At 43.5% G+C, this 25,998-nt stretch overlaps 1 protein-coding gene across 2 annotated transcripts in view; it reads right to left on the bottom strand.

Annotated features, from left to right (window-relative positions):
- Positions 1-25,998, bottom strand: part of WRAP53 (WD repeat containing antisense to TP53) — a 104,050-nt gene that overhangs the window by 63,535 nt on the left and 14,517 nt on the right. For both annotated transcript variants that reach the window (XM_085636708.1, XM_085636707.1), the window contains exons 3-5: positions 16,581-16,679; positions 14,964-15,072; positions 13,789-13,877 (exon numbers count right to left, since the gene is read on the bottom strand). In XM_085636708.1, the coding sequence (XP_085492834.1) occupies positions 13,789-13,877; positions 14,964-15,072; positions 16,581-16,679 (297 nt within the window). The remainder of the gene's footprint in view (positions 1-13,788; positions 13,878-14,963; positions 15,073-16,580; positions 16,680-25,998) is intronic.

Genomic DNA, 25,998 nt, shown 5'->3' on the forward strand with positions numbered 1-25,998 from the left:
GTGTCTCGGCTTGACGTATTTAATCTGTTGCAGATCTTTTTTTACCAATAGTTCAAAACTGTCCAAAGTTTTGTGTGAAAATGGAGGCATGAATTTACTCTTTGGTCGAAAACGTTCTGTGGGCCTCTCCTCTAGAGTATTATGAGAAAAGAACCACCTCAATCTCAGCTTGCGCATAAACTTGAATAATGATATTTCAGTCTCCAGTGGGTTGGACGTGTATGTGGGCACAAAGGACATGCCTTTGTTGAGTACTCGCAGTTCTTCTGTATTCAAATTTTTTTTGGAGATGTTTCTCACGAGGGAATTGGCTTTTTCGGGTTCCTCTGTGGTCTGCCTGTTTCTACTGTTCTTTTTGTTTTGTCCCCTCCGGATGCGGTGTCTGGTTGTTGGATGTTCCTGTCTGGAGGTAGATTGGATGACTGTCCCTCGGCTAAAAAAAGACGGTTTTACCCCTGAGGTTGATGCTGTTTCCATGTTTGATTTATCCATCTGGGTGCTTTGTTTGGCCGGTGGTCTTCGTGTGGAGAGTTCTTGGTCTTCTACTACACTCTCTTCGGAGGAAGTGTGGTCTGGTTTCCGGAAGAACCGTTTTTGTGTATAGGTTTCAGCCCATGTATACACCTCGTCTAATTTATAGTCGATAGTGTCTCGTCTAAATTTCCGAATCTTGCGTTCATGGACTTCTCTGGCATAAATGTCCAATCTCCCATTGATTTCTTCCAGAACTTTAGACCAATTTTCTTGCTCCATTTTCTCTTGTAAGTCATCCTTGAGTTGGTTGATGTCTTGCGTGAGTTCTATAAGTATGGTTGATAATTCTTCAATGATGAGTAAGATGAGGTCTAAGGAACATTTATTCAAAATGGCATACCATCTTGCCATGAAAGTTTTATTAAATTTGAATAGCATCGGTTTTAAGGCAATTCTTAGTCCCCTAGGGATTCGCTTGACTTTATGGTACTCGATGAGAGTGGTGGCGTGGAGACGTTGGTTAATCTCTTTTTCTACAACTAGAGCTCTTTCGGTTACTATCTCCTTCCTTAAAAACCACGTACATTTTAACAGTCTGCTTTCACGAATCTTTTCAGGAGTGCAAATCCTATTTTACAGTATGTTGTAACTTCTTTCACTTAGTCAATCAGACTTTCTGTTTTGTTGTAGCTTGCAGAATGGTGGACCTTGTTGAAAATTGACTTCTTCTCTACAATGCGTATCCCCTGAAGAAGGGTTTCGTTAACCCGAAATGCATTGGGAACTTTCATTGTAAAAAGAATAATATTTATGTTGCTTCTATAGTCAGAAATTTACATGGATTGAACATGTCTATGATTCTCCATATTCTTATGATTTTTGCACAACAGTTGTTTGTATTCACGATGTTCTGACTATTATATTGTTCTAATAAGTTGGCACATGTAAAAATATTCACGTATTTTCGATGTTTAAATATTCAGAAGAATATTAAAATAATGATATAGACTTTTATAGTCTTGTGTAGTGCGTCATGCAGGTTTGGGTCACTCCACTCCTCTACTTTAGACATTTTCCTCAAGGGGTCAGGGCAACACCCCTACACATGACAGCACACCCAACAGTTTGTTAACCACATTAAATTTAATTAGAGAACCTGATAAAACTTTATTACACCGGTGTGCAGGCTCAACCTTTTCTCATTTTTCATACCCTAAGCCCACCCTTGAACCAGCACCCACCAATTGAACATGTCTTTCAAAGACATAGCAGACCTGACATCTAACCAGGCGGACACCAAAGCATATTCTACAGATGAAGCCGAAACAATTTACTCTTTAATACATGAAGCACGAACTTTTGGTACCACCACTGGAACTACAACTCAATTACTCAAACAATTGGAATACACCATGAAAAAAGAGATTAACCAACGTCTCCACGCCACCACTCTCATCGAGTACCATAAAGTCAAGCGAATCCCTAGGGGACTAAGAATTGCCTTAAAACCGATGCTATTCAAATTTAATAAAACTTTCATGGCAAGATGGTATGCCATTTTGAATAAATGTTCCTTAGACCTCATCTTACTCATCATTGAAGAATTATCAACCATACTTATAGAACTCACGCAAGACATCAACCAACTCAAGGATGACTTACAAGAGAAAATGGAGCAAGAAAATTGGTCTAAAGTTCTGGAAGAAATCAATGGGAGATTGGACATTTATGCCAGAGAAGTCCATGAACGCAAGATTCGGAAATTCAGACGAGACACTATCGACTATAAATTAGACGAGGTGTATACATGGGCTGAAACCTATACACAAAAACGGTTCTTCCGGAAACCAGACCACACTTCCTCCGAAGAGAGTGTAGTAGAAGACCAAGAACTCTCCACACGAAGACCACCGGCCAAACAAAGCACCCAGATGGATAAATCAAACATGGAAACAGCATCAACCTCAGGGGTAAAACCGTCTTTTTTTAGCCGAGGGACAGTCATCCAATCTACCTCCAGACAGGAACATCCAACAACCAGACACCGCATCCGGAGGGGACAAAACAAAAAGAACAGTAGAAACAGGCAGACCACAGAGGAACCCGAAAAAGCCAATTCCCTCGTGAGAAACATCTCCAAAAAAAATTTGAATACAGAAGAACTGCGAGTACTCAACAAAGGCATGTCCTTTGTGCCCACATACACGTCCAACCCACTGGAGACTGAAATATCATTATTCAAGTTTATGCGCAAGCTGAGATTGAGGTGGTTCTTTTCTCATAATACTCTAGAGGAGAGGCCCACAGAACGTTTTCGACCAAAGAGTAAATTCATGCCTCCATTTTCACACAAAACTTTGGACAGTTTTGAACTATTGGTAAAAAAAGATCTGCAACAGATTAAATACGTCAAGCCGAGACACAGTAATCTATCTAAAAAGGAACTCAGAACCCTGAACGCATTAAAACAAAACACGGAAATAACCATCCAACCAGCAGACAAAGGGGGAGCTATAGTTGTTTTGGACACAGACTTTTATGAAGAAAGTGTGAACACACATGTACACGATGGAGACACATACATACAACTGGACAGTGACCCCACCAAACAATTCAAAGATCTCTTAGGTACACTTCTAACAAAAGCTATGGAGAACAGCTTGATCACAGAGAATACCAGAAAGTTCTCACTGGTTGAAACACCTAAAATACCTCACATATACATGTTACCTAAGATACATAAGAATGCGTCTAAACCACCTTTTCGCCCTATTGTGGCAGGGTGTGGATCTTTACACGAACCTATCGGACAGTTCCTGGATTTTCACCTACAACCACTAGTTCAATCATGGGAAACCTACGTTAAGGACACAACTGACTGTCTACAGAAACTGGAGACCGTAAAATACCAAAATGAAGAGGACATTATCCTATGCACAATAGATGTGGTAGCCTTATACACATCCATAGCTCACAACGAAGGTCTCGAAGCGGTGGAATGGCGACTTTTGGAATCTACGTTAGAACAGGACATGAGTGTGTTCCTATTGGAACTTTTACACTTTTCACTCTATCACAGCTATTTCAGCTGGAAAAAACATCACTACTTGCAAAAAACAGGAACTTCAATGGGATTTCCCGGGGCACCGTCGTATGCCAATACCTTCATGGCACATTTTGAACACCAACACATTCTTCAGAATCCCACATGGCGGAAGCACGCAATTCTACTGTTACGGTATATAGACGACGTATTGGTCATTTGGAAGGGACCAATCCAAGTGTTAAAAGATTGCATTCAAGAATTGAACCAACATAATCCACGCATTCAGTTCACCTCAGAAATCCAAACAAGTGAAATACATTTCTTAGACATTGAAATTTTCAAAACATCAACAGGGCTTCAAACAAGAGTATACAAGAAACCGACAGATGTCAACAATGCGCTACATTTCTTTAGCGCACATCCATATTCCTTGAAAAAACATCTTCCAGTGTCTCAATTTATAAGGATCAAGAGGATAACTTCAGAGGAAACACAATGCACCAAACTAATAGAGGAGCAAAAAATGAGATACATGGAACGTGGATACACGGAAGAAGTGCTTTCACAAGCCCTAAAGACAGTGACACTCAAAAAACGAGAGGAACTTCTCCAACCCTCACAGAAACAGACCAAACAACGCGAAGTGTTTGTCTTAAAATACTCAGCACAAACCTCTCAAATAAAGAAAATCATCCACAAACGTTGGGAAATCATCTCACAGGAAACGGATTTCAAGGACTTGTATAAAGGCCCTCCCTTGTTCGCCCACACTCGATCCAAGAACATTCGAGAATTATTAAAACCAAAAGATTCAACCAAAAAACAAACCCATAAAGGTATGCAGAAATGCCACAACTGTGGCCAATGTGGTAATGTCATCGTGGGCAACTTATTCTCACACCCACAATCAGGACAAAAAAATCACTTTAAGACATTCCTCGGATTGTAACACTGAAGGCGTCATTTACGCAATTCGATGCCCTTGTGGATTAGTGTACGTAGGAAGAACCTCCAGGAAAATAAAAACAAGAATAGTGGAACACAAAAGCACCATACGCAATAAAAATTTCAAGTCAAGCTTAGCAACACACTGGGTAAACACCTCGCACACAATACCACAATTACGTTTCACAGTGTTAGAAAAGATACAATCCATGCCAGGCATTGATTTTAACACAACCCTAGCCCGAAAAGAAACTGCTTGGATAAAACAACTTGGCACCCTAACCCCGGGGGGCCTCAATGACCATGTAGAATTGCTATGTTTTTTGTAAACAGCTCCTCTATCACTGATATCATAGATCAAGAGGTTTTTCTAATACATACTTAATATAGAAAAGGTACTGTTCATTTGTAAAGGACTTGCACTCTCTTAAAAGTTTGTTTTTAATCCCTTTCTCATCTCCCTTTCATTTATTTTTCGCAATTCTGTTCATGCACATAAAGTTTTTCAACTCGAGTCGTCTAATTGAAAGGAGGCCCCTTTAAAAAAGTCTCGGGAACACACGCGTCATCACGCACGTTCTCTGGAGACGACGAACTCTGCACTCGGTCGGAGCCTGTTTAGATCAGCTGGTAAGCGGCGTTCGTGTAACACGATAATTCTGTTTTTTAGCTCATTTAATCTCTCCCGGAGTGTCATTGTACTTACATTTGATTCCCGACAGCTTACTTTTTTGCGAACGTGTGGAACGTTACCACCATTTAGGTAAGATTCAAGACACTCGGGTGTTTGTTAAAGGATAACACAGGTCATATGACCTTAGAGAGATAACATCTTATAGTTAACATTTCTGCTTCACAGATAGACACTTCTTGTGTAAGCGACGTATCCTTCAGTGATCGTTTTTCACCATAGACCTCGCTGTAAGTACACTACTCAGCGATACTATGCACAGGATCACTAGATACACCAGTCCTTAGCAGCACTTTCCTTTGTTTCTGTATCACACCCACTTTTGGCATTTATCGCGTTCTAATACGCGCATACTTTTGGCACGTTTGGGCAACTTTTCTACAACTAGAGCTCTTTCGGTTACTATCTCCTTCCTTAAAAACCACGTACATTTTAACAGTCTGCTTTCACAAATCTTTTCAGGAGTGCAAATCCTATTTTACAGTATGTTGTAACTTCTTTCACTTAGTCAATCAGACTTTCTGTTTTGTTGTAGCTTGCAGAATGGTGGACCTTGTTGAAAATTGACTTCTTCTCTACAATGCGTATCCCCTGAAGAAGGGTTTCGTTAACCCGAAATGCATTGGGAACTTTCATTGTAAAAAGAATAATATTTATGTTGCTTCTAGAGTCAGAAATTTACATGGATTGAACATGTCTATGATTCTCCATATTCTTATGATTTTTGCACAACAGTTGTTTGTATTCACGATGTTCTGACTATTATATTGTTCTAATAAGTTGGCACATGTAAAAATATTCACGTATTTTCGATGTTTAAATATTCAGAAGAATATTAAAATAATGATATAGACTTTTATAGTCTTGTGTAGTGCGTCATGCAGGTCTGGGTCACTCCACTCCTCTACTTTAGTCATTATTAAGTTTCTCATGAAGGCTAGAGTGAAACTGAACATTCAAATTTCAATCAGGGCCCATTGGTAGCTGAACATTGAAGTAAAGGTTTAAAACATCTCTGTGCTTAGCCATTGCCCAAAATTTAAATAGCAATCTATTTGCGAAAAGCCAAGCAAAACCTCAACATTCTAAACGCAATCGGGGACTAATATTAGCTCTACCATGCCGACAACAGCTTTAATAATCTCCCAGCACAACCACTACCTTGAGTTTAATCAGCAGTCTATTCATAAAAGACTATTTCTCTAACCCTGTGTTTTTAAGTACACAATTAATTATCATTCTCAAAGAGTATAAACATGTACTTCAATTACCATTTTTAATAAACCTTTCCCGGTTTGAAAATAGTGTGATTTTCAAGCTAGTTGCACCAAAATAGGTTTTTGTTTTATATTACATTGTGAGGAAATCTGGGTGTATTACACGGTGTGGTTGTGCGGCCTCGTCATGTAATACTCTTGCCACCCCCTTTAGGAGCCTTGGGTTTCGTTTGTCAAACCTTCAGCTAAACCTGTGGTTGCGCTGAATCTGAGCAGCAAGGCTTAAACAAAAGAACAAATGTAAAGATTAAAAAAGCACCAAAACAACTGAAGTAGAAATCGTCACAACACCAAAGAAATCCTACACCAATTTATAAAAATGGACTGTATTTTTATGTATATTAGACACCACAAAGAAAAAGATTCATCTGAGGGTTCCGGAGATATTTACAAGATATAATAAACTAAAGCATTTCACTCAACCGCTAACAAGCCTTGGCAAATTCACCGAATTGGACACAAACTCTTTCAAGGAAAACTTGGGTAAGTGTCAATTTGCTTGGTTACAAGTACTTAGAGCAACCTCCTCCAGCAGTGGACCCAGCAATGTCCTCAAGAATGGTTACCTCCATAGAAGAATCAGTCTTCAAGCAGTTTATCTGCATTGCAATGGATTCCTGTGGAGTGGTCCTGATGCAAGGGATGAAGGATGCTGAACATGCTCCAAGGATGGTATGGACAAAGCGTAGTCGATGGGGGTCTTTCTGGAGGCACTCCTCGGTCCACAAAGATTGGCATATTCAACAAATTTGACACTTGGAAACTTTTTTCAGCAAAATGTTTGGGCAAGCTGCAATGCAGTCACATAGAGTCACTTTAGATGACCAACTCCAGTGGGGAACAAAACAGGGGGCAAGCAAGGTCCTCGGAAACAGTTACCTCAGCAGGTGAAGCAGTCTTCAGGCAGTTCCAAGCACTTTTATCCTTGGCAGGGCTTTCCTATAGAAGTGGTCCTGATGCAAGGGATGAAGGATGCTGAAGATGTACTGAGTGCCGAGTTGGATATAATGCACTGATTCGGTTGATGCCTTACAATAGCACCTTTAGCTGTCTTATTCAGACGTTAGCAGGGCTGAGGTGTAAGCCTGTAACTCCGGACTGGTCAATTGGGCTACTAGCCTTTCCATAGTAAAAACAACAATTTAGGGTTATTACTGCTGGAGCATGTAAAAGTACATGTTCACTTTTTAACGTTCAGTATCTTGACTTAGGGTTCGCTAGGTATACCTTAGGGATGACATACATATATTACAATGGGAGGTTTGGCCATTACTTTAAATAGCAAAGTCAAGTTAGCAGTTTAAAACTGTCCTTCCGGCCCACAGTGGCAGACTGGGATACATTTTTTACCTTGTTGTAGTCATGAGGGCACAACTAGAGCTTCAGTCTACGGGAGACACCTCAACTTACAGGCCTTATCAACCCCTGGTGCCATGAATCAAGTGGGGCTTGCCATTGGGGACATGCCAATTAAACACGTACCATTTTAAGGATCAGAGCACATGCAGTGCCGTTTAGCAGGGCTCCGAGCATTTCAGAGCCACACCAGTACCTAGTACCCAAAATACAAAATAGGTACACAAAGTGAGAGTAAACCTGCAAAAAGCAGATTTCCTTACACAATCCCCCTCCCTCCAGAAAATACATCCAGGAGAACTCAACCAGACTTTTGGTACGTCTCCTTGACTATTTAGCGAAGAAGGAGGTAGGGAAACTGGCTGACCACTGCTGGACCTACTCTGCCTTTCATCCTTCTGCCAGGGTAATAACCTCTGGGTAGCTGATCTACCTAAACTACGACAGACCCCAATCTAAATTGGGCCTTGGCTACGATGGTCTCTCTCAACATTCTCTTCACCCTATACTTGGGTCTGTGCGCTACCTAACTTACTCAACCCTAGCTATTGGAGGGCAACACCTAACTGACCCAAAGAGGCCTCCTAACACTTGAGTAACCCCACACTGACCATCAGGGTCAGAGGGCCTACCTCACTCCCTATCATGGGGTCTGATCCCCAAGCCAAGGATAGTTCTGCCACAAAGGCAAGCACCCAATAGAGGCTACTGACAGCTGACAGTGCCGAGAACCGCACCCTGAGCTCTCCAGTGACAGATGGATGCACTACCTGAAGGGCAACTGGGGTTACTTGGGGCCTCTCTAAATTTTCAGTGAGGAGCTACTACCTCAGATGACAGACTACTCCCTTCCACCATACTTGCTGTCAGTTCAGGGGGGGGGGGGCACCCTGACTGTGCAGTTGACTGAATATCTAGGACTTCTTGGGGGTCAGGAGGGGGCCTCAGCAGGGCCAGTCTTGGGGCCCTTCCCTACTTCGGTAGGTGGCCGAGGATCTCTGAGTCTCTAAGAGTGGCCCTCCTCTCCCCTCTTTACCTTTTCTCTGGGGGTCTATGTCCCCTAACCTAAGGGTCAGGACCTCCTGGATCATTGGGACTGGAGGCACCATGGGCGGCTACCGCCTCTGGGCTCAGACCAACCTCTTGGAGATCATTGCCTAGGAGACAATCTAGGGGGAGGTCAGGACTGACTACCATGCTATGTCACCTCAGGGCACCCCCTATTTCTAGGGGCAGTAAGGCCACAGGGTTCTGTGACCTTCCCTGGAACTACAAAACTCTCCTTACCTCTCCTAGCAAATATCAGTCTAGGGACACTGACCTGTAGACTGCTATGGTGTGAGTGGCACCTGTATCTCTCAGGTCAGTGGTTGGGATCCTATGTACATTGAAGTGGTGGAAGTGCCTACTCCCACCCTCAGAATCACCAGCTTACCATCTTGACCCTCTCCCAGTTGAAAGCTACCAGGGCCTCCTCAGCTGAGGTGTCCTCCTCAAAAGCTACACTAGCCACCCCAGTGCTAACCTTCATCTTAAGGCAGGCTGCATCCCCTCTGTAGTGTCCCGACTGCTGGCAGTCGAAGCACAAACTCACTGGGTCGGTCTTAACACCCTCCTTAGGTTTTTGAGGGAACCTGTTGGTAAGTTTACTACCTTCCTTCTTTCCCATCTGTGGGCCTAGCCCCCTTCTTAGAATCACCATCCTTGGTCTTTTTGGGCACACTTCTCCCACTGACCTTGGTTTGATCCATTTCTGTAGCAGGGCACTGTGGGTAAGAAAACCTCCATTTGCGTTTTGGGCTGTTTCCTCTCCAAATGTAAGCTAGTGGAATGTGTCCAACTAAATTTTATAATAAATTACATATTGTAACTGTATTCATATAGCGCTTATTACCTCTGATGAGCCAAACAGCTTTTTGGCAAATAGCACGCTACTGCGGAAACCAAAGTGGATTAGAATAGGGAAATAAAAGTTGTTAATCTGAGTGGTAGGCACGTTGGTTGGCTTAACAAGGATAAAGCAGGGATAGAGGAGGGAAGATTCTAGAAAGTGTTATTTGAGAGATCATAGTAATAAAATGAGGTTTGAGAGGAGTTCAAAGGAGGGATAGAGGAGGGAAGACTCTAGAAGGGCTATTAGAGAGATCATACTAGTTCAATGATACATAGATAGTATGACTTTAATTAGACAATCAATTCCATTTAAGTACAAACAAAAGATTTTAACACAGATGTACAAACCGGAGACATGTTTCTTAATTAAAATATGCTAGCTAAACAGATAAGCCTTAGTATGAATCACCAATATAAAGCGCAAATGTCTGTTTATACAATCATAATTGTGTCTTGATTAAGGGATACTAAAATCAGATGAACCTCAATATGATTTCCAGTGTAAAGTGCAAGTGACTATCTATTACAGAGTCATAATTGTCGTAATTCAATAATCAGCAAAAGATTTTTAAGCAATTCCACAGTTATGGCCTATAGTTTCTAAGGCGGAATAAAACACTTAATTACATTTAGCAGCTTTTACAAGATAAAAAAAAACGTGCCCTAGATATTTAAACTACTGCAATGGTATATGCTCTGAAAGGATAAAGTGCTAAATTTAGTGCAGGACGGATGGTAAAAATATGTGTTTCGCAGTCTGAATGGCTGTTCTATGTAAATAAAGGCTGGAGAATTTGATAGATTACATAAGAATATCTCCGCAGCAAGAAATATATCTCGATCTTATCTGCCATAATTTTGTAAATAAGATTACTAGATGCTTAACACTTGAAACATTATTCGAGATAGGTGGGCTGTTGATGTAAAACAAGCTCCAGGACCATTGAACGCTCCAAAACAAACATACTTAAGAGACGGTACTTCAACTACTGCAGTAAACGGTTACTGGTCATTATGTTCCTGATGGCGGCAGGATAGCTAATGTTGTCCCATTAAACCAATCATTCAATGTTGTTTACAAGTAAAATCAGGATTAAGATGACAATCTTCTTCTAGCAGCATGACCGCTGTATTCACGCATGGTCCTTTATTCTACAAATGGCGTCTGCACCAAGGAGGGCTAGGTTCCAAGGGATGCAGTTGATGAAGCTGTGTTCCTTAATGCTTTGTCCATTTTGTTCAGGTTTTGGATGAAGCTTGCTATTACTTACAGATGCTCTCCTCTCAGAAGAAAAACAACGTCCGCCTGGACCGACCGTGACCCTTGATTAATCCGGGGCCTTTGAAGAAGACTTCTTCGTTCATTCATTAAATGAGGACAGATGCAAAGAAGATGTGACAGAGTCTCCTGATACATATCGCACAAAGAACACTTGTTGGTAGGTGGTTGGAGCAGAAGATCTAATGAGGAAAAGCATCCCATATACGTAGCTGGCAAAACCTTAATTTGTAATAGGTAGAAAATGGTTTAATTATGTACTTTTGAATCCCTCTTTGAGAGTAGCTATCGATGACGAGGTGAGTAGGTATTCTTCTCTTAAATTTGGATTGATCCAGCATGAAGGATGCTATGTGAACCTCTTTATTTAGAGTCGTTTTAAACTGATGGTGAGGAAGATGGCGATTCAACAGGGTGGCAGCACCTTCCAGTTCCAGGACTTCGGTGAGGGCATTTAACCAGGGGTTTTGGGCCTGTGAACTACTTGAGGATATTACTTCACACCAAAATAAGTTCTTTAGGGATCATGCTTTGGCAACTTATGTTGTGTGCATATACGTCCGGAGGCTGGCTTTCTGAACGAATTGCTGGTCATTTAATTTAAATTCCATCCTAATCTGGGCCAGTGATGTATTGTGTGGCAGCTTATAAACAAGGACCTAAAGGTGGTGCGCTGTGCTTTGTTAAAAAAGGCACCAAGTCTCCCTGGAAATGCCTCTGTGTCGTACGGCAACGTGGATATAGGTTTGGTGTTGATTATCTTCAAAATAGGTTCCAGAGTAGGCTGTTTTGTAGTTTTAAGCATTGTTTGAAAAGCAAATTGGAGAGATGCGATATTTTTGTTTTCAAAGAGTTGAGATGTATTAAGTGGACTCCTTTGTCATATAGCTAGAAAGCAAGATATTTGTATTTGTTAGATTTGGTCAAACAGTGGTTATTCAGGAACCAGGCACCTATTTTTTCTGCTGAATATTACGTTTGTTTTTTCTAGATTTATTGTCATTGCTTCTGAGCTGCTATGTTTGTAAAATGCATTAAGTCGATCTTTGTAGCCCAGTCACCGTTTGACTTAGAAGAACCATACCATTTGTGTAAAGCAGCATAGTAATGGATTGATTTGCGAGTTTAGGAGCATGGCTAACAACAGAATCCAGTTCGGGAACAAGGTCATAAATATACAAATTACAGAAGGCCAGGGCTAGTAAGCACCCTTGTTTGATACCGTGGTGGGTCTTTATTTTACTGGAGATGGAATTGTTATTTCGCAGTAGTGGTGATGGTATTTGCCAGGCAGTAAGTTTGGACCAGAGCTCGATTTCCTTATTGGTTTGCTACAAGCACTTGATGGCCACCAGGTTATCAGAGGTGCCAGAGAAGAGTCTAAAACCGGTTAGATTGAATGGTATTAGGTTCCTCGAATTTGCCCATGCATCATGATCTTCCAGCAGGAGCGAGGCAAAATATTGAGCTTCAGCATCCAAAAAAGCAATAAGGTGGTAACTGTCAGGAGCCGCCACTGGGCCTTTCTTGTAGATGGAGAGTAAACCGAGCCTTGCCAAGATGACGGGATGGATTTCGTGGCCACACAGGTTTTAAAGAGCTTTACCAGCAATGTAGACCAGAATTCGGCATCCTGCTTGTTGACTGTCACAAGAAAACCATTGGGGCCAGGAGCCCCATCTGCTCTGCTTTTCTGAATCAGTTTGGTAATCCTTGTAGCCATGAAGGTTAATGCGCATTGTTAGATTTGATCTTTCTCCGCCTCAAGTTCAATGAGGTTTGGGATGAGTCAGAGAGTGGGAGGTAGAGGATTTATTTATTTAAAGATGTATAGGATGGGACAGAGTAGTGAACTGGAGAGAGTTGAAGGATTTGTTTTTTTGACAGTAGGAGTAAAATAATAAATATATAGATACATAACTACATAGAAAGGTATACATGTGCGTAAATGTTAATGAAATGTCAGATTTCAGTCCTAGATGGTGCAATAAGTTTTCTTTTTGCACCTTATTATTAGAACATGAAACATAAACAAGAAGACCCGGATGATCGTTTTTTGGAAATACTAAATGTAAAAAGTGTTTGGCTGTTACATGTTTTGGCAGTGAAAACAGACAGAATATGGTCTCTATGTCCATGGTTGCAGTTTGTTTGTATAGGAAATGGGGCACCGTTTTGGTTGAGACACGTTGCCACAAAAAAAAGCACTTATTATTGGACCCCTGAATGCTCTATCCCATGTGTAGCCAGGTAGGAACTTTGCTGTCACAGACATTACGAAATAGATAAGGCCGGTCTGCCAGGACCTCAGTTATTTGGCTAAAAGTAACGCCAGAAATCAAAATACATCTTATGTTGGCATTAACATAGAGCTATGGGCCTGATCCATCCCGATGGTAGTTGTTTTTTTTCCCTGCAGACGATAAAATTCCTACTATATGGATAGTGAACCTGCTGTTGAGGTGTTGCCTGCTGTAGTCTTAACTTCCAAGCACTGAAAGTGAGAAGCTGTTCCTTACCCCCACAGGGAACTTAAAAGCAAGCAAGTGCGGCCAAAGACTGGGTTTGAGTCAGAAGACACCCTAGAGACAGAACAATGGTTACATTAAGGGGTCATAGACCTTTAAGACATCCCAGAAGTTCCTCCAATAGTGGATACACCAGCCCTAAAATGGAAGCAGCTGTTATCGCCATCTCATTCCCAAAGTATGATCCGGGTGCTATTCCATAAACTTCACTTCTTTGACCCGGGTTTTCCCCATCAGTAGGCTACTTAGCCCACGATCAACATGCTACCTTAGAAGAAGTTGGAAGGAAGAGAACTCACAAACAAGTGCTTGGGTTCAGGGAGGACATGCGAGGATACCAGCAGTAGTCATATATGGTGTCTCCTTCAGCCATCTGCAGCACACGACTCTGTAGAGAAGGGAACAAATATTTCAGAGTTCTTGCACTCTTCTGTATTCAAACATTGAATAGGCTTAGCTGTGATTTGAACGTACAAGAGAGATAACCTCCCACACATTAAAACCATGATTTTTTTGTAAGACTCAATATCATCACCATCAATACTTTATTCGGTTTTTGCAACCAAAAAAAGCACATGAGCAAATACAGTACACAAAAACACATAAAATCATGGTGGAGCCAACTCAACTCGCGTCAATCCCATATAAAACATTTTAGAACCAGGTGAAACATAATCAAAGCTAGACTCAGCCACATACCGCAGTGAACCCACAAGAAGAAATTATGAACATTCTAAGATTTAAGAAGTGTATCTGCATTCGCTAAAAGCTGGCTAATAAGATCTAAGAGTAGTTATAAGCCAAAACCATATACCAGCACTAATTAAAAAACAGGTAGTTCAAATACAATAAAAAAGGTTTTAAAAGGTTAATGGCTTATCAATGTAATTAAAATACAATCATAAAAGAGGGAATCCCTGCACATTCACATAATAGAAACAGAAGAAGTAAATCTGCAGACTAGAAGGATTAGCCCAGTGCTGGGAACAGATGGCAAGAAGGCTCAGACCAGTGTGTTACATCTGATGCACCAGCTCCACTGGAGATATTTGGACAGAGCACAGAGAACCATCTGGAAAGACTCTGTGCGCAAGAGCCTCTATGCTACCTGCAGCTGTCTGCAACCAAGTTGTTTGCAGATTGGGATGATCCAAGCTTTCCTAGGGCAGGCCTAGCATAGCAGAAGAAAAGGTGTGCCAGATATTCCCTAGCCTGCCGGAATGACGGGAATATGGTACTGGTACTAGTTTGTTAAGACTCAATATCATGAATGGAGAGAAATTGAGGAGAGCAAGGAAATCCCCAACTACGATGATAGGGAACACTATGAAGGGGTGCATTGAAAACATACAATAAGACGAATAATAAAGACATGCATGAGATAAATGAAAGAAGATTAGGGGCTAGAAAGATGATAGAGGGCCAAACTGGCATGAGACACATTTTAGCTTCACCATGCACTGTGCTTACATACCATTTCTGCAAGAATATCCCAATCATCACTATACAGCTCCGGAGGAAGGTTATATATTCGTAGGATGTTTTCTGCGCTGTTAGTGAGCAGACAGGATCCATCTGGGGCCCTATGAGGAGCACAAAACCAGGATGGTTAGATAAACCAAGGGGATCATATAAACTCCACTGCAACATTATATTTAGTTAAAGATGCTTAACAAACAGACTTGGCAGCCATTGCAAAATTCTACTTCATTAAAGATGCTCAACAAACAGGCCTGGCACATTGGCAGGAAGTCTATGTTCTAGGCCATGGCTGGTCACCATCTTCGTAATTTAATGCAGTCACTCGATTGGCACTTAGGAAATGCATGCCTAGCACGCACAGGAAAGCCACATGGCTGTTGACATGCAAATAGAAGCCTATATTTAGTCATGCAGAGGAAGCCACAGTGACTGTGATATGATGGGCGACAGTGAACAGGTAACAGAACACAAGCACAACTTATCCTTCATACCAGCAGAGGTCATCTTACTCATCAAGATCCTTTACAGCACCAAAATGTGATCCACTCTCTGCTTCCATCAGCCTGTTCCTTTTGTCTTCGTGGTCATGCCTCTGACAAGCCCCTCACCTATAGACAACTGTGCCACTTAACAGTACATCTCACAGTCAAGTTATCAATTCAAAGGCTATTGTTATTCCCTTCTGGAAACCAACCACAAATTCCTTCCATGGCATGCCATTTCTGCATACATAACTGTCAAGCCACACTCAAGCCAACGCCATTAGCACCCAAAATATGAACTGCAGACTTCAGATGACCAGGTAAGAGTTGCGTCTGGTACATACAATTTGTTTTTTCTTTTCCGTTTCCTACAAGTTATGTAACTGTAGCAGGTCCACCATAGTACTGGCTCAAACTCGCTTTAAAACTGGTTTGATTCACAGCCTTTTGTCAAGTGCCTGATATAATGCATGACCTACGGCTACAAAGCATCACAGAATTCTAGATTAAGACAGAGGCTCACCTTCGAGCACTGTACATGCACACAAAATGTAAACATGGAGACGAGGTGCCAGACAAAGCCGTTTTCACAATCAGATTTGAAGGTCTGACAATGCAAGAGTTTGTGACTTTTGTATACTAAATCCAGACAATCTGTTAGAGAAGGAGGCGGTAGGCTGACAGGGAAATCAAAATATTAAGATGCAACTAACAAGTAACTGATCCTGCTGCCAGTCATACCAGCAGTGTCAAGACATTTGCTAAATTCACTACAAACCAATCTGCCTATGTAAGCCGAATATGTACAGCTCAGGAATGTTAGAAAAGTTCAGTTGTGGGAGTAATTTTGCTTTAAAAAATAAAACAAAACAAAACCCAAAATAAAATGTGTGTTTCCCAGCAACACAGAAAATGTGATTAAGAAGCTCTATAGCCTTCTCACCGTGAGGAACAAGCAATGCACGCGAGGGTCAGAAGCTTCATGAGATGAACATCACATGCAGTTGTCAAACAGGAGCGGTGTGTGAGTGAGAGGATTAAACAGAGCCAAGCGATGTGCCAAAACAGGGGGCATTTCACAAAGCCATCTGTGTAGATAGCTACAGCTGCTCTGTAGCATGTCTTACCATTTACAGCCTCGGAGATAGTTTTCTTTCATCTTGCAATAATCGTGCCAGGCTCCGGTCAGCATTGTTGGGTTTTGGGTGAAATCATACTCTGATCCACTGCAAAGGGGGTGGAAAAGACAAATGTTGATATAGTGTTCTCCTCCCTCCCTACACCTTCATCAGAACATACACCTTTATTGCAAGGTATCTAATCACCAACTGCTCCATATCTTGCTCTTAAAGGCAGCTGCAATGTGGACGACTACAGCAGGCATGCCAAGGCAAGTCCATCTGCACCCCAACCAACCAGTGGCAAGGCCCCTGGCTTGCCAGCCACACACTGCAGCCTGAGGCACTGCCAACCAAAGCCCTCCTCGCAATGAGCCTGAAGGTGGGTTCTCCTGTCCACCATGCTACTTCTCCTATGCCCCACCGCCCCGACCCACACTCTCCGATCTCCGCCCCCACCCAACTCTGCAAACACAAACAAACTAAGCCAGACACCACCAGCAACAACACACTCTCCACCCTCAACTGCCTACTTCTCAACACCCGTTCACTAAACAGGCCACAGAGGTCTGGGATCCCCCTCAAGATGTATCTCCGGACTGACTAATTCTCACCGAAACTTGGCTTAAACCAACATCCACTCCAGAAATTGCAGTGGCCACCATGCTCAGGATACAAAATCTCAAGGCAGAACCAACAAATTCAGGGGTGGACTCACCATCATCTTCCAAGAGCATATCAACTGTTTCATAACCTCAGAACGCACCAGCGACTGCTTAGGACACATGGGCTACAATATTCACCACCAACATCCGAGGAGAGGCCTTACACCCCTCTCCTCTGTCCAGAACAAAATCCAATTTTAGCGCCACACTTGCGGGCCATCTGGCATTTGCATCCTAAGCCTTCATTCTACTCCGTGAACTCCCCCTTCATGTAGAGGACCAGAACGACCCCAAAACTACCAATTTCCTGGAAGCCCTGAGCATACTAGGACTCACTAAACACGGAGCCAACCCCATCAATGCAACCAGACAGCTCCTCAACCCCATCTTTACCAACTTCCCACACATCCCATTGAACAAGCCCACCCCGCTCACCGGCACAGACCACTCAATGTGAGAAGCTGGCTTGGTATATGATGCACACCTACGTAAGTGGGTACCCTCCACCAATCCAGACAACCCTTATGGCGATTTTAGTGGTCTTAGACTCTATGTGGGAGCTGTGGAGAGCAGCCTTCAGGCATAGTCCAGAAGGAGTGTAAAGCAGCTTGTTTTACCTGAACATATTTTTATTGGTATAGATTAAGTGAAAAAGAACCACGCAGTCTATTTATAAAAATATGTATTTATTATAAGACACTCACCAACACATACAGATATCTCCTAGCCGGAGATATACACAATATATTAATATTAAAATATTAATATTTTATTGGCATGTTCATGGTATCACACTGATTAGGTTTTTATCGGACGTCGGCTTTTCGGTCCCCACTCCAAAATGGCACCCATTTCCGTTTTGATCCCAGCCTCATTGGCACCTCAGTCCTTCCTTCATTTTGATACATCCACCCATTTTAAACTCCATTGACTCTACACGCGTCGTATACGCTTTACTTCCCGATAACGAGACCGTCACCCTCATCAGACTCGTAAGTTCATATTGTCGACTAATGTTAGTTGAGTTATATGCACTGGGCACTCTCATAGCTAGATAATCACAGTTCTTAAACTCATGAGCTTTAACATTAATTTGTCTGTTTTCTAACAACTCGCGTTTCACAACTTCACCGTTAAACGCGTATTTGTTTGTGATCTAATCGACGTTCATGTTACTGTAGTTTTATCTTTGCACGAGTTGGCAGCACTTTACTTGCTGTTCACTCCTCACCACCCGTGTTTTAAAACCTTATGCAGAGATATGTATTGTCTATAATTCAATTGACGTTACCACGAACAAGTATGCACCGGCCATTGTTTTTACATCCTCACGGTCACCACATCCACTCATCATTGGCGGCTCTATCGTCTTTGTTTAAACCCACACTATATTCATACACTATCCTGTTGCATGTTTTTAACAAACCTTGGTTTCTATTCTTCTGTTCCATCATGTGCAATTCAGTTGCACAGTCCTCACAAATCTTGATTTTCATTCTTCCGTCTCTTAAGATATATCACCATGACACGTCGCAGTTATGATTTCGTTTTCATTAGTATCTTCACTAGTCATCACCTTTTCATCTCTCATCAATACCATTGAAGACTTTTGGTGACCATGGGTATTGTTTGTTCCTTTTTCCTCCACTTTTCGCACTTATTTATTGTTTGAACACAAGGTGAAGGGATCTCATTGTGTCGGACAGGTGTCCTCATTGACATAATTGCTCATTAATTTTGTAGATACTTTCCCTGACGAAGGGCCATTGCCCGAAATGCATCGGGAGACATGTCTGAATAAACAAGATGGATTGATGTATACTCAAGTCATTTATCTCGGAGATGATATCTCATGAATAAACAACGACTATATAAATGATTATCATATCAGCTTCGTTTTTTGATTAACCAGCATCAAATTATTAGATTCCTGCCTAGCGCAGGCCACAGTCTGTGCTCAGGGGGATGTCACTTATGTAAGTGACACTACATTCTTGCGTTTGGATCCACACCCTGATCAGAGGCCGATATCCCTGAAGCACGCCACAACCCTACATCCTCAGATCATACTTGGTAGTGCGTGTTCCAACCCATGTGATTGTGAGACTTCAGGAAGATGCCCCTGCTGAAGAAGGTGAAAGTGTACAGTGGAATCCAAAGGTGGATTCAGGATGAGAAGTATCTGCAAGCAGAGGGGACAGAGTCTATGCCACTCAGGAGTGACCAGGATGTACGGAAGACTAATGCCCACCGAAGTCGAGTGTTGCAGGAGAGATGACGTGACCTTGGAGCTGCAGCAGCGAGGACCAGGCCACGCTGTGGAAGACCAGGAGCCGTTCACGAGCTGTCCCACGTCGGATGTCGAGAGCGGAGGTGTCGGTGTTCATCGAGAACACAACAAGCCTTGGCTACTGCAAACAATGTGGAAAGCGAAGAAGGTGCAGTGTCGGGACCAGCAAGGTCCAGGTGACTCACCAGAAGCAAGGGAGTCAGGGCAGGCCCCGAGCAATCAGGTGAGCCTGCAGAAATCAAAGAAGACCCTCAAGAGAACCCACAGGTCGGAGGCACTGGAGTCACAAGAGGACCTCGAGCAGCTCACTAAAGATGCAGGCCCCCGATGCAAGTGATGCGGTAAGGAGGAAGATCTTGGTCACTGGAGAGGATTGTGGTGGGGGCTACTCAAAGCCCGAACATCTTTGAGGAAGGAAGCCAGCAAGCCTTTGCATCAGCAAGTCAACGCGGTGTACATGGGTTCGGTTCCTGCGGCTCCAATGAGGGATACTGGCCTCAAACTTGGTGAGAGGACAGGGCAGGCCTCGAGGGCTGTGAAGAATCAACACCTGTGTTGCTGAGCCCTTGGAAGTCCGTGGGAGCTCTGGATCAGAAGACTGGTCAGCTTTGTTGCGGTGCCTGCAGATGCAGGAAGGGACTCCTTTCTTCAGGTGTCTTGGATGTCGACAGGCCTTGGAAGGTTCCTGTATGGAGCACAGGCTCGGATGTTGCAGCAGACTAGCAGGGCGACGAGACCAGGAGCAGCAGGAGTCTTCCCAGTTGAGGTCTTGATGCCCAGAGTGAAGTCCAGAGTGCCCAGACGGTCAAAGTAGATGTGGTGTCTTGATATGAATCTTTTCCCATGACGAACCTAGGGACCCACCTACAGGTAAACCCTTAAGTACCCTAAGGAAAGGGTTTGAACTATTTAGGGTTCCCTCTCAGGGAAGGGGTTGGACTGTGAGGAGGATACTCCCATGTCCTTTGTTCAGTTTAGCGCCAGAGCGGGAGCCAACGGCTCCCTGAGCTGGTTTGAACTCTACTATGCAAGGAGGGCACCAAATGTGCCCTTCAAGTAGATGGAGTGGCGCTGGCAAGCGCTTCCACCCAGCCTCAATACACTAAACGCTGCCTGTAAGGTGGTCACACCTCCCTGTGACAGAATACCTATTGTTTTGCCTCGCCCCCGCTCAAGATTGGCTCATCAGCAGGAGGGCATAATTGTGTCTCTGGTCGGCAGCAGCCATGTTGTGCTGTCTGGGGCTAGAAGACTGGTACCGACAGCACTGAGGGCCTCCTGGAGGAGCTTTACAGTGCATGGAATCATGCCTCCCACACCGTAGGATTCCAACATGTTTGACAAACATGACAGGGTTTGTTACAACCAGTTTAGAGACGGTCATTGCATAACGACGAATGGCCACTCAATGTATCGTAATGGCTGATGCACTTACAACCCAGGAGAATGAACTCCCAAGGTTGTAGGGATGTTCAGCTCATGCAGGGCACCCTCACACTTAGAACCGAGCACCCTGCCTTCAGGATTGAAAGGCCTGCTTTAGGGGTGACTTATAGGTTTTAGGTGCAGTGAACTCAGATATAGGAAAAACTATATCTGTCTTAAGTGGTGCTAACACCAGTTTACACAGGCTGCAAAGGCAGGTCTGTAGTTACAGTTTGAGTGATCCCCCATGGGTGGCATAATGCATGCTTCAGCCCATGGGGGACCCCTGGTGTACCTAAGCCCTTGGTACCTTAGTACCATATACTACGGACTGATAAGGGTACACCAGAGTCCAATCTGGGATGTACTTAAGTACTTACCACACCAATTTAGGGGAGAAAGCACAGATACTGGGGCCCTGATTAGCAGGAGCCCAGTCGGACTAGTCAGAAACAGCATAGCACCAGGCAAAAAAGTGGGGGTAACCATAAAAGCAGATCCTACTTTCCTACGCCACTCCCTGTCAGATTTGACCTGCACATGCACAACCATCTCAGAACCATTCACACTCAGAACTCCTGGCGCAACTGGAACCAGAGCCCCAAAGACAGTCACAAGCCTGACCCACAAAGGTTACCTCACACATAGATAACCTTCTGTGCGGACTACCAACACCACCCACCTCGCCCTCCCCATAACTACCTCTACATCTCGATCCAAGCTAAAAGCAAGCTAATACACAGAAGACCCCCGACTCGCCAAGCACCACTGAAAACAGGTGGCATGATGGTGGTGTCACACCAATGACAACAGATCAACCTTTCATATCTGCATCCATTGATTCAAAACCACCAAGTTGTTTAAGATATGTGGTGGTTGGATCAAATATTAGGAGTAGGATATACTGGATGAAGCGAATGCAGTGTTGTCACACTAGAATTGATGACCAATGCAGTTGGATTTATGATGCTTGTCAGTTTGTTATCGATTCTTTCAATACCTTCAAGTCATTGAGCTGTGTGAAGATACCAGTTGTATTGATGCCCTTCCAAACTGTTTTCTAATATGCAATGGACAATTGTTTGAGTCCCTGCTGTTATGACTTTCAAAAACCAAATATAAAATGTTAAGAAAAAAACAAAAACACACCAAGTGCCTTGCCCTCACTGAACAGATCCAAAACAGCTCCAACACTGTGAAAGAAATCTTTGCCATAGTGAAGGAATTCATGTCCCCCTGCTGCCAGCTCCACAACATTGCCCCTTCACAGGAACTCTGTACCCAACCCGCTCACATTTTTTACTAATCAAATCAAATCAAATCCATCAACAACAACTTACCCCCGCCCACTAACCGGACCTCTCCAGCCTCAAATTCTTCCAATCCATCAGCAAGAACACTCGAAATAACACCCTAACCTGCTGGCCAGGCATCAACGTATGGAAACCACCTGTACCATGTGCTCCATCAGCTAACTACAGAGCTATCTTACGCCTAACTCCTACCCAGCCAAAGAAGCTCATCAACACCAGACTGGCCAACCATGTAAATGCCAACCACCTCCTGGACCCTTCCAAATCCTAATTCAGACTAATCCACAGCACAGGGCCAGTCCATTGCTGCCACGGAAGACAACTGCATCGTGGACATGGGGGGGGGGGTGGGGGGGGGGGGCGGGGGGTCAGCGACACTCATCCTACTACACTTCTCAGCAGTGTTCGGCACAGTCTCCCAACCCCGTTCTCATGCAATGCCTCCATGGGGCAAGTAACCATGGTCCAGCACTTTGATAGGATAGCTCCTTCCTCTCAGGAAGCACTCAAACACAGCCTTAGTTCCGTACTCGTCTGCCAACTCCATCTTGACCTGTGGCGTCCCTCAAGACTCCTCGCTGAGCCCCACACTCAGTAACATCTACATGACCCATTTCGCCAACATCATCCACACACACTGACTGAGAATCATCAACTCCTACACCAACAACACCCAACTCATCCTCTACCTAGCAGAAGACACCTCAAACACTCAAGCGACTTTCATCTTCAGCTGCATGTGCGAGGTTGTGGACGGGATGAAAATCAACTTTAAACTCAGTGATAAAACAGAAATGGCCCTTTCAGAAACAATAACTCGCTCTGGTCCTTGGTCTTTTGGCCCACAGAGCTAGGACCAACTCAAAAGCCCATCCATCTTGGCCAGAAACCTAGGTATTGCGAATGGCAATATCTCAATGAACAGCCAAGTAAATATGGTTACAACCACCTGCTTCCACAACTGTGAAGACACTCGAGAAAATCCTCAGATAGCTCCTACTTGGCACCCAAGGTCCGTCACGCAATCTCTAATCACCAGCAGACTGGACAACAGCAATGTCCTCGAAGCCGGCATCACAGTTCAACTCACCAAAAAGGCTCCAAGCCACCCAGAATGCAGCAGCAAGACTCACACTCAAACTACCATATTGCACTCACATATCAAAACACCCTCTTCACCATAGATTACCCCAGCCTCCTGATATTGCTGGCCCTTTCAGATGCCTTAGACACAGTTCCACCCCACCCTCATACACACCCTCAAATCGTGAATGGGATTTGCCAGCAATATCTTTCAATGGTGCTCCTCTCTCCTTTCCAACCAACACCAGTTTGTTCACATGGTCACCTCAAGGTCACAAAAGATCACTATCACCCGTAGAGTCCCCCAGGGCTCCTGTCATCTTCAACATTTTCATGAAGCCGCTTGGTTCTCTACTCACAGATAACAGTATCAAGATTCACCAATATGCCAATGATACACTACTTGAAAGACCCATGTGCTTCGGACAGCAAAAGCCTCGAACACTGCTTACACAATATCCAGACCTGGATGTCCCAGCGCCTACCTGAGGATCAATCCAACCAAGACTATATTCCTTTTGTTGGCTACAAAAAAGACACACTACAAACCTAGTTCAATTGCATGAACGGGGTCAGCAGGTATTAAAGGTTCACAGAGGGGTGTTACATTACAAAATGTGCACCTCAAAGGAAGTTCAAAGGGGATGCTTATAATGAAAGAAGCCATCAAATTGCAGTCTTAACTCTTCCATACAAACAAGCGAGGTCATTTATTGGGATGCTGGGGATGACTGCTTAAGGGGTACTTTCCACAGTTCTGCTCACTGGTAGAGTGAAGGAAGGCAAAGAACAATTTCTATTGGAGGCAGCTGTGGACCTCAGCACAATTTAGTTTATGCCACTCCAGTGGGGACCACTGCGATGTGTGATACTGAGCAAATGGTGGCCCCTCTGAAACACATTTACAGCACTCCTGCAAAGTCTGCTGAGTGGTCTTATCTTCGGCAATAGCCGGACCTTCTCAGAACTCAATGCTCTCAAAGGGCTGCTGGTGTGCATTATCTTGGCGAGTGGCATGACAAGGCTCAGAGGCGGCCTATGCTGGAAGAGCACTGGAGCACCTGCCTGGAAATATTACTAGTCTTCTGCTGAATGGGTCTGAGCTTCTGCTGCCTGAGCCCAGTCCTGCCGGACTGGTGGGGGAACTGTAACCAATGACATGGTGCTGTTGGTAGATGAGCACCTCTGGATGCACCTTCACCTATGGAAAGGGCTGTTTGGGCACTGTCCTCTGTCCCTGCTTGCAGCTACGTAACATATAAACTCCTTCTCAAGGACAACCAGCAGTTGGGCTCAAACGTTGATAGGGATCATTGAGTCATTGCATTTTAATGAGCGACCATATTTTGGGGAGGCAAAACCCCTCAAAACCCATAGGGACAGCAGTACAAGCTGCAGCACTACTGCGTTTGCACATGGTGGACATGTTAGGTGAGGGATCAAACTTGTGAGTCAGTAGGAGTGAAATACAAGCACTTTCAGTGGAAGCACAGTCTCTGTTCAAACAAATACTGCATTCAAGGAAGTTAACATGCGGACTCACCTATAGCCTCTTTCTCAGTGGCATGAATGGAAAACAATTGACTCCAGCATGTCTAAGTGCAATATGTGAAGGTGCCCTAGAAACAACCAGTTGCCACCTCTTCCATGTTCATCATTTTCTACTCACTGTCATTTGTATGTCCATTTGGAGTGTCAATTGTTGTAACAGCAAATTCACACCAAGAACTTCTGCCTAGAAGTAGCTCAACAAATGTACTCTTGGTTTACCAGATACTGCACAGGTCACCAGGTCAATTGTCAGCTGTGCCTGGTCAAAAATCAGTCATTTTGTAAATACACAAACTCTCCCCAACCTGAAGCCATAATTCTATGAGGAACACAGAGACGGACTGAACACATACCCCTGGCTAAATTGTCAGCAATATCTCTTGGACACAGAGGAACAAACCACAATTAGGCAACTCTCAGAATAAAACACCTGCAACTTTTGAAGATTAGTTGCATTTCCTAATAAGGTTGCAGTTTCTGCACCACATAGTCTGGAAATAGAGACTTTTGTTTCAGGGAGTGCCAGCTGTCAAGAAGATACACGAGGATTTACTCAAGCTAAACACTGATAAAACCAACTGTATGATTAACTCTGGCAGAAAAAAAACTCTGGATGTGATAGCCTGGCCCATGCATTGATGGATTGTAGCAATGTCATCTATTTGGGTATTCTGAATGGGCAAATGAGGAAACTACAAGTGATGTAGAATTTTGCTGGTGAGCGGCCTTAGGAAATCTGACACTTGACAAGTTCCCTGTAGGTCTCACTGGCTCCTGTTGTTGCAGAGTATTCATTTTAAAGCACTTTTCATCGTGGATTCTAACGAAATGGTCATTCCTTCTTCTTTAAGAAATGCAGACCTTCAAGTACCAGCTGATGCTAGGTCCTTGCTCTGATCTTTCGATGTCCATTCCTCAATTCAAACATCTAAGCCACTCTTTCCATGTATTGGCCCCATGAGAAAAGGCCGGCCCCCCCACAGTCCACCCATATGGCCTGTTGAAAATCCGGTCTTGCTGTTTTGCTGTAACAAAGATTAAGGCTCGCTATTCTGGCTATAATTCTTTTTAAAAATCACTGTATTTACTATGCTCTGCGA

Source organism: Triturus cristatus, chromosome 12 (genome assembly GCF_964204655.1).
Source record: "Triturus cristatus chromosome 12, aTriCri1.1, whole genome shotgun sequence".
Lineage (NCBI taxonomy): Eukaryota > Metazoa > Chordata > Amphibia > Caudata > Salamandridae > Triturus > Triturus cristatus.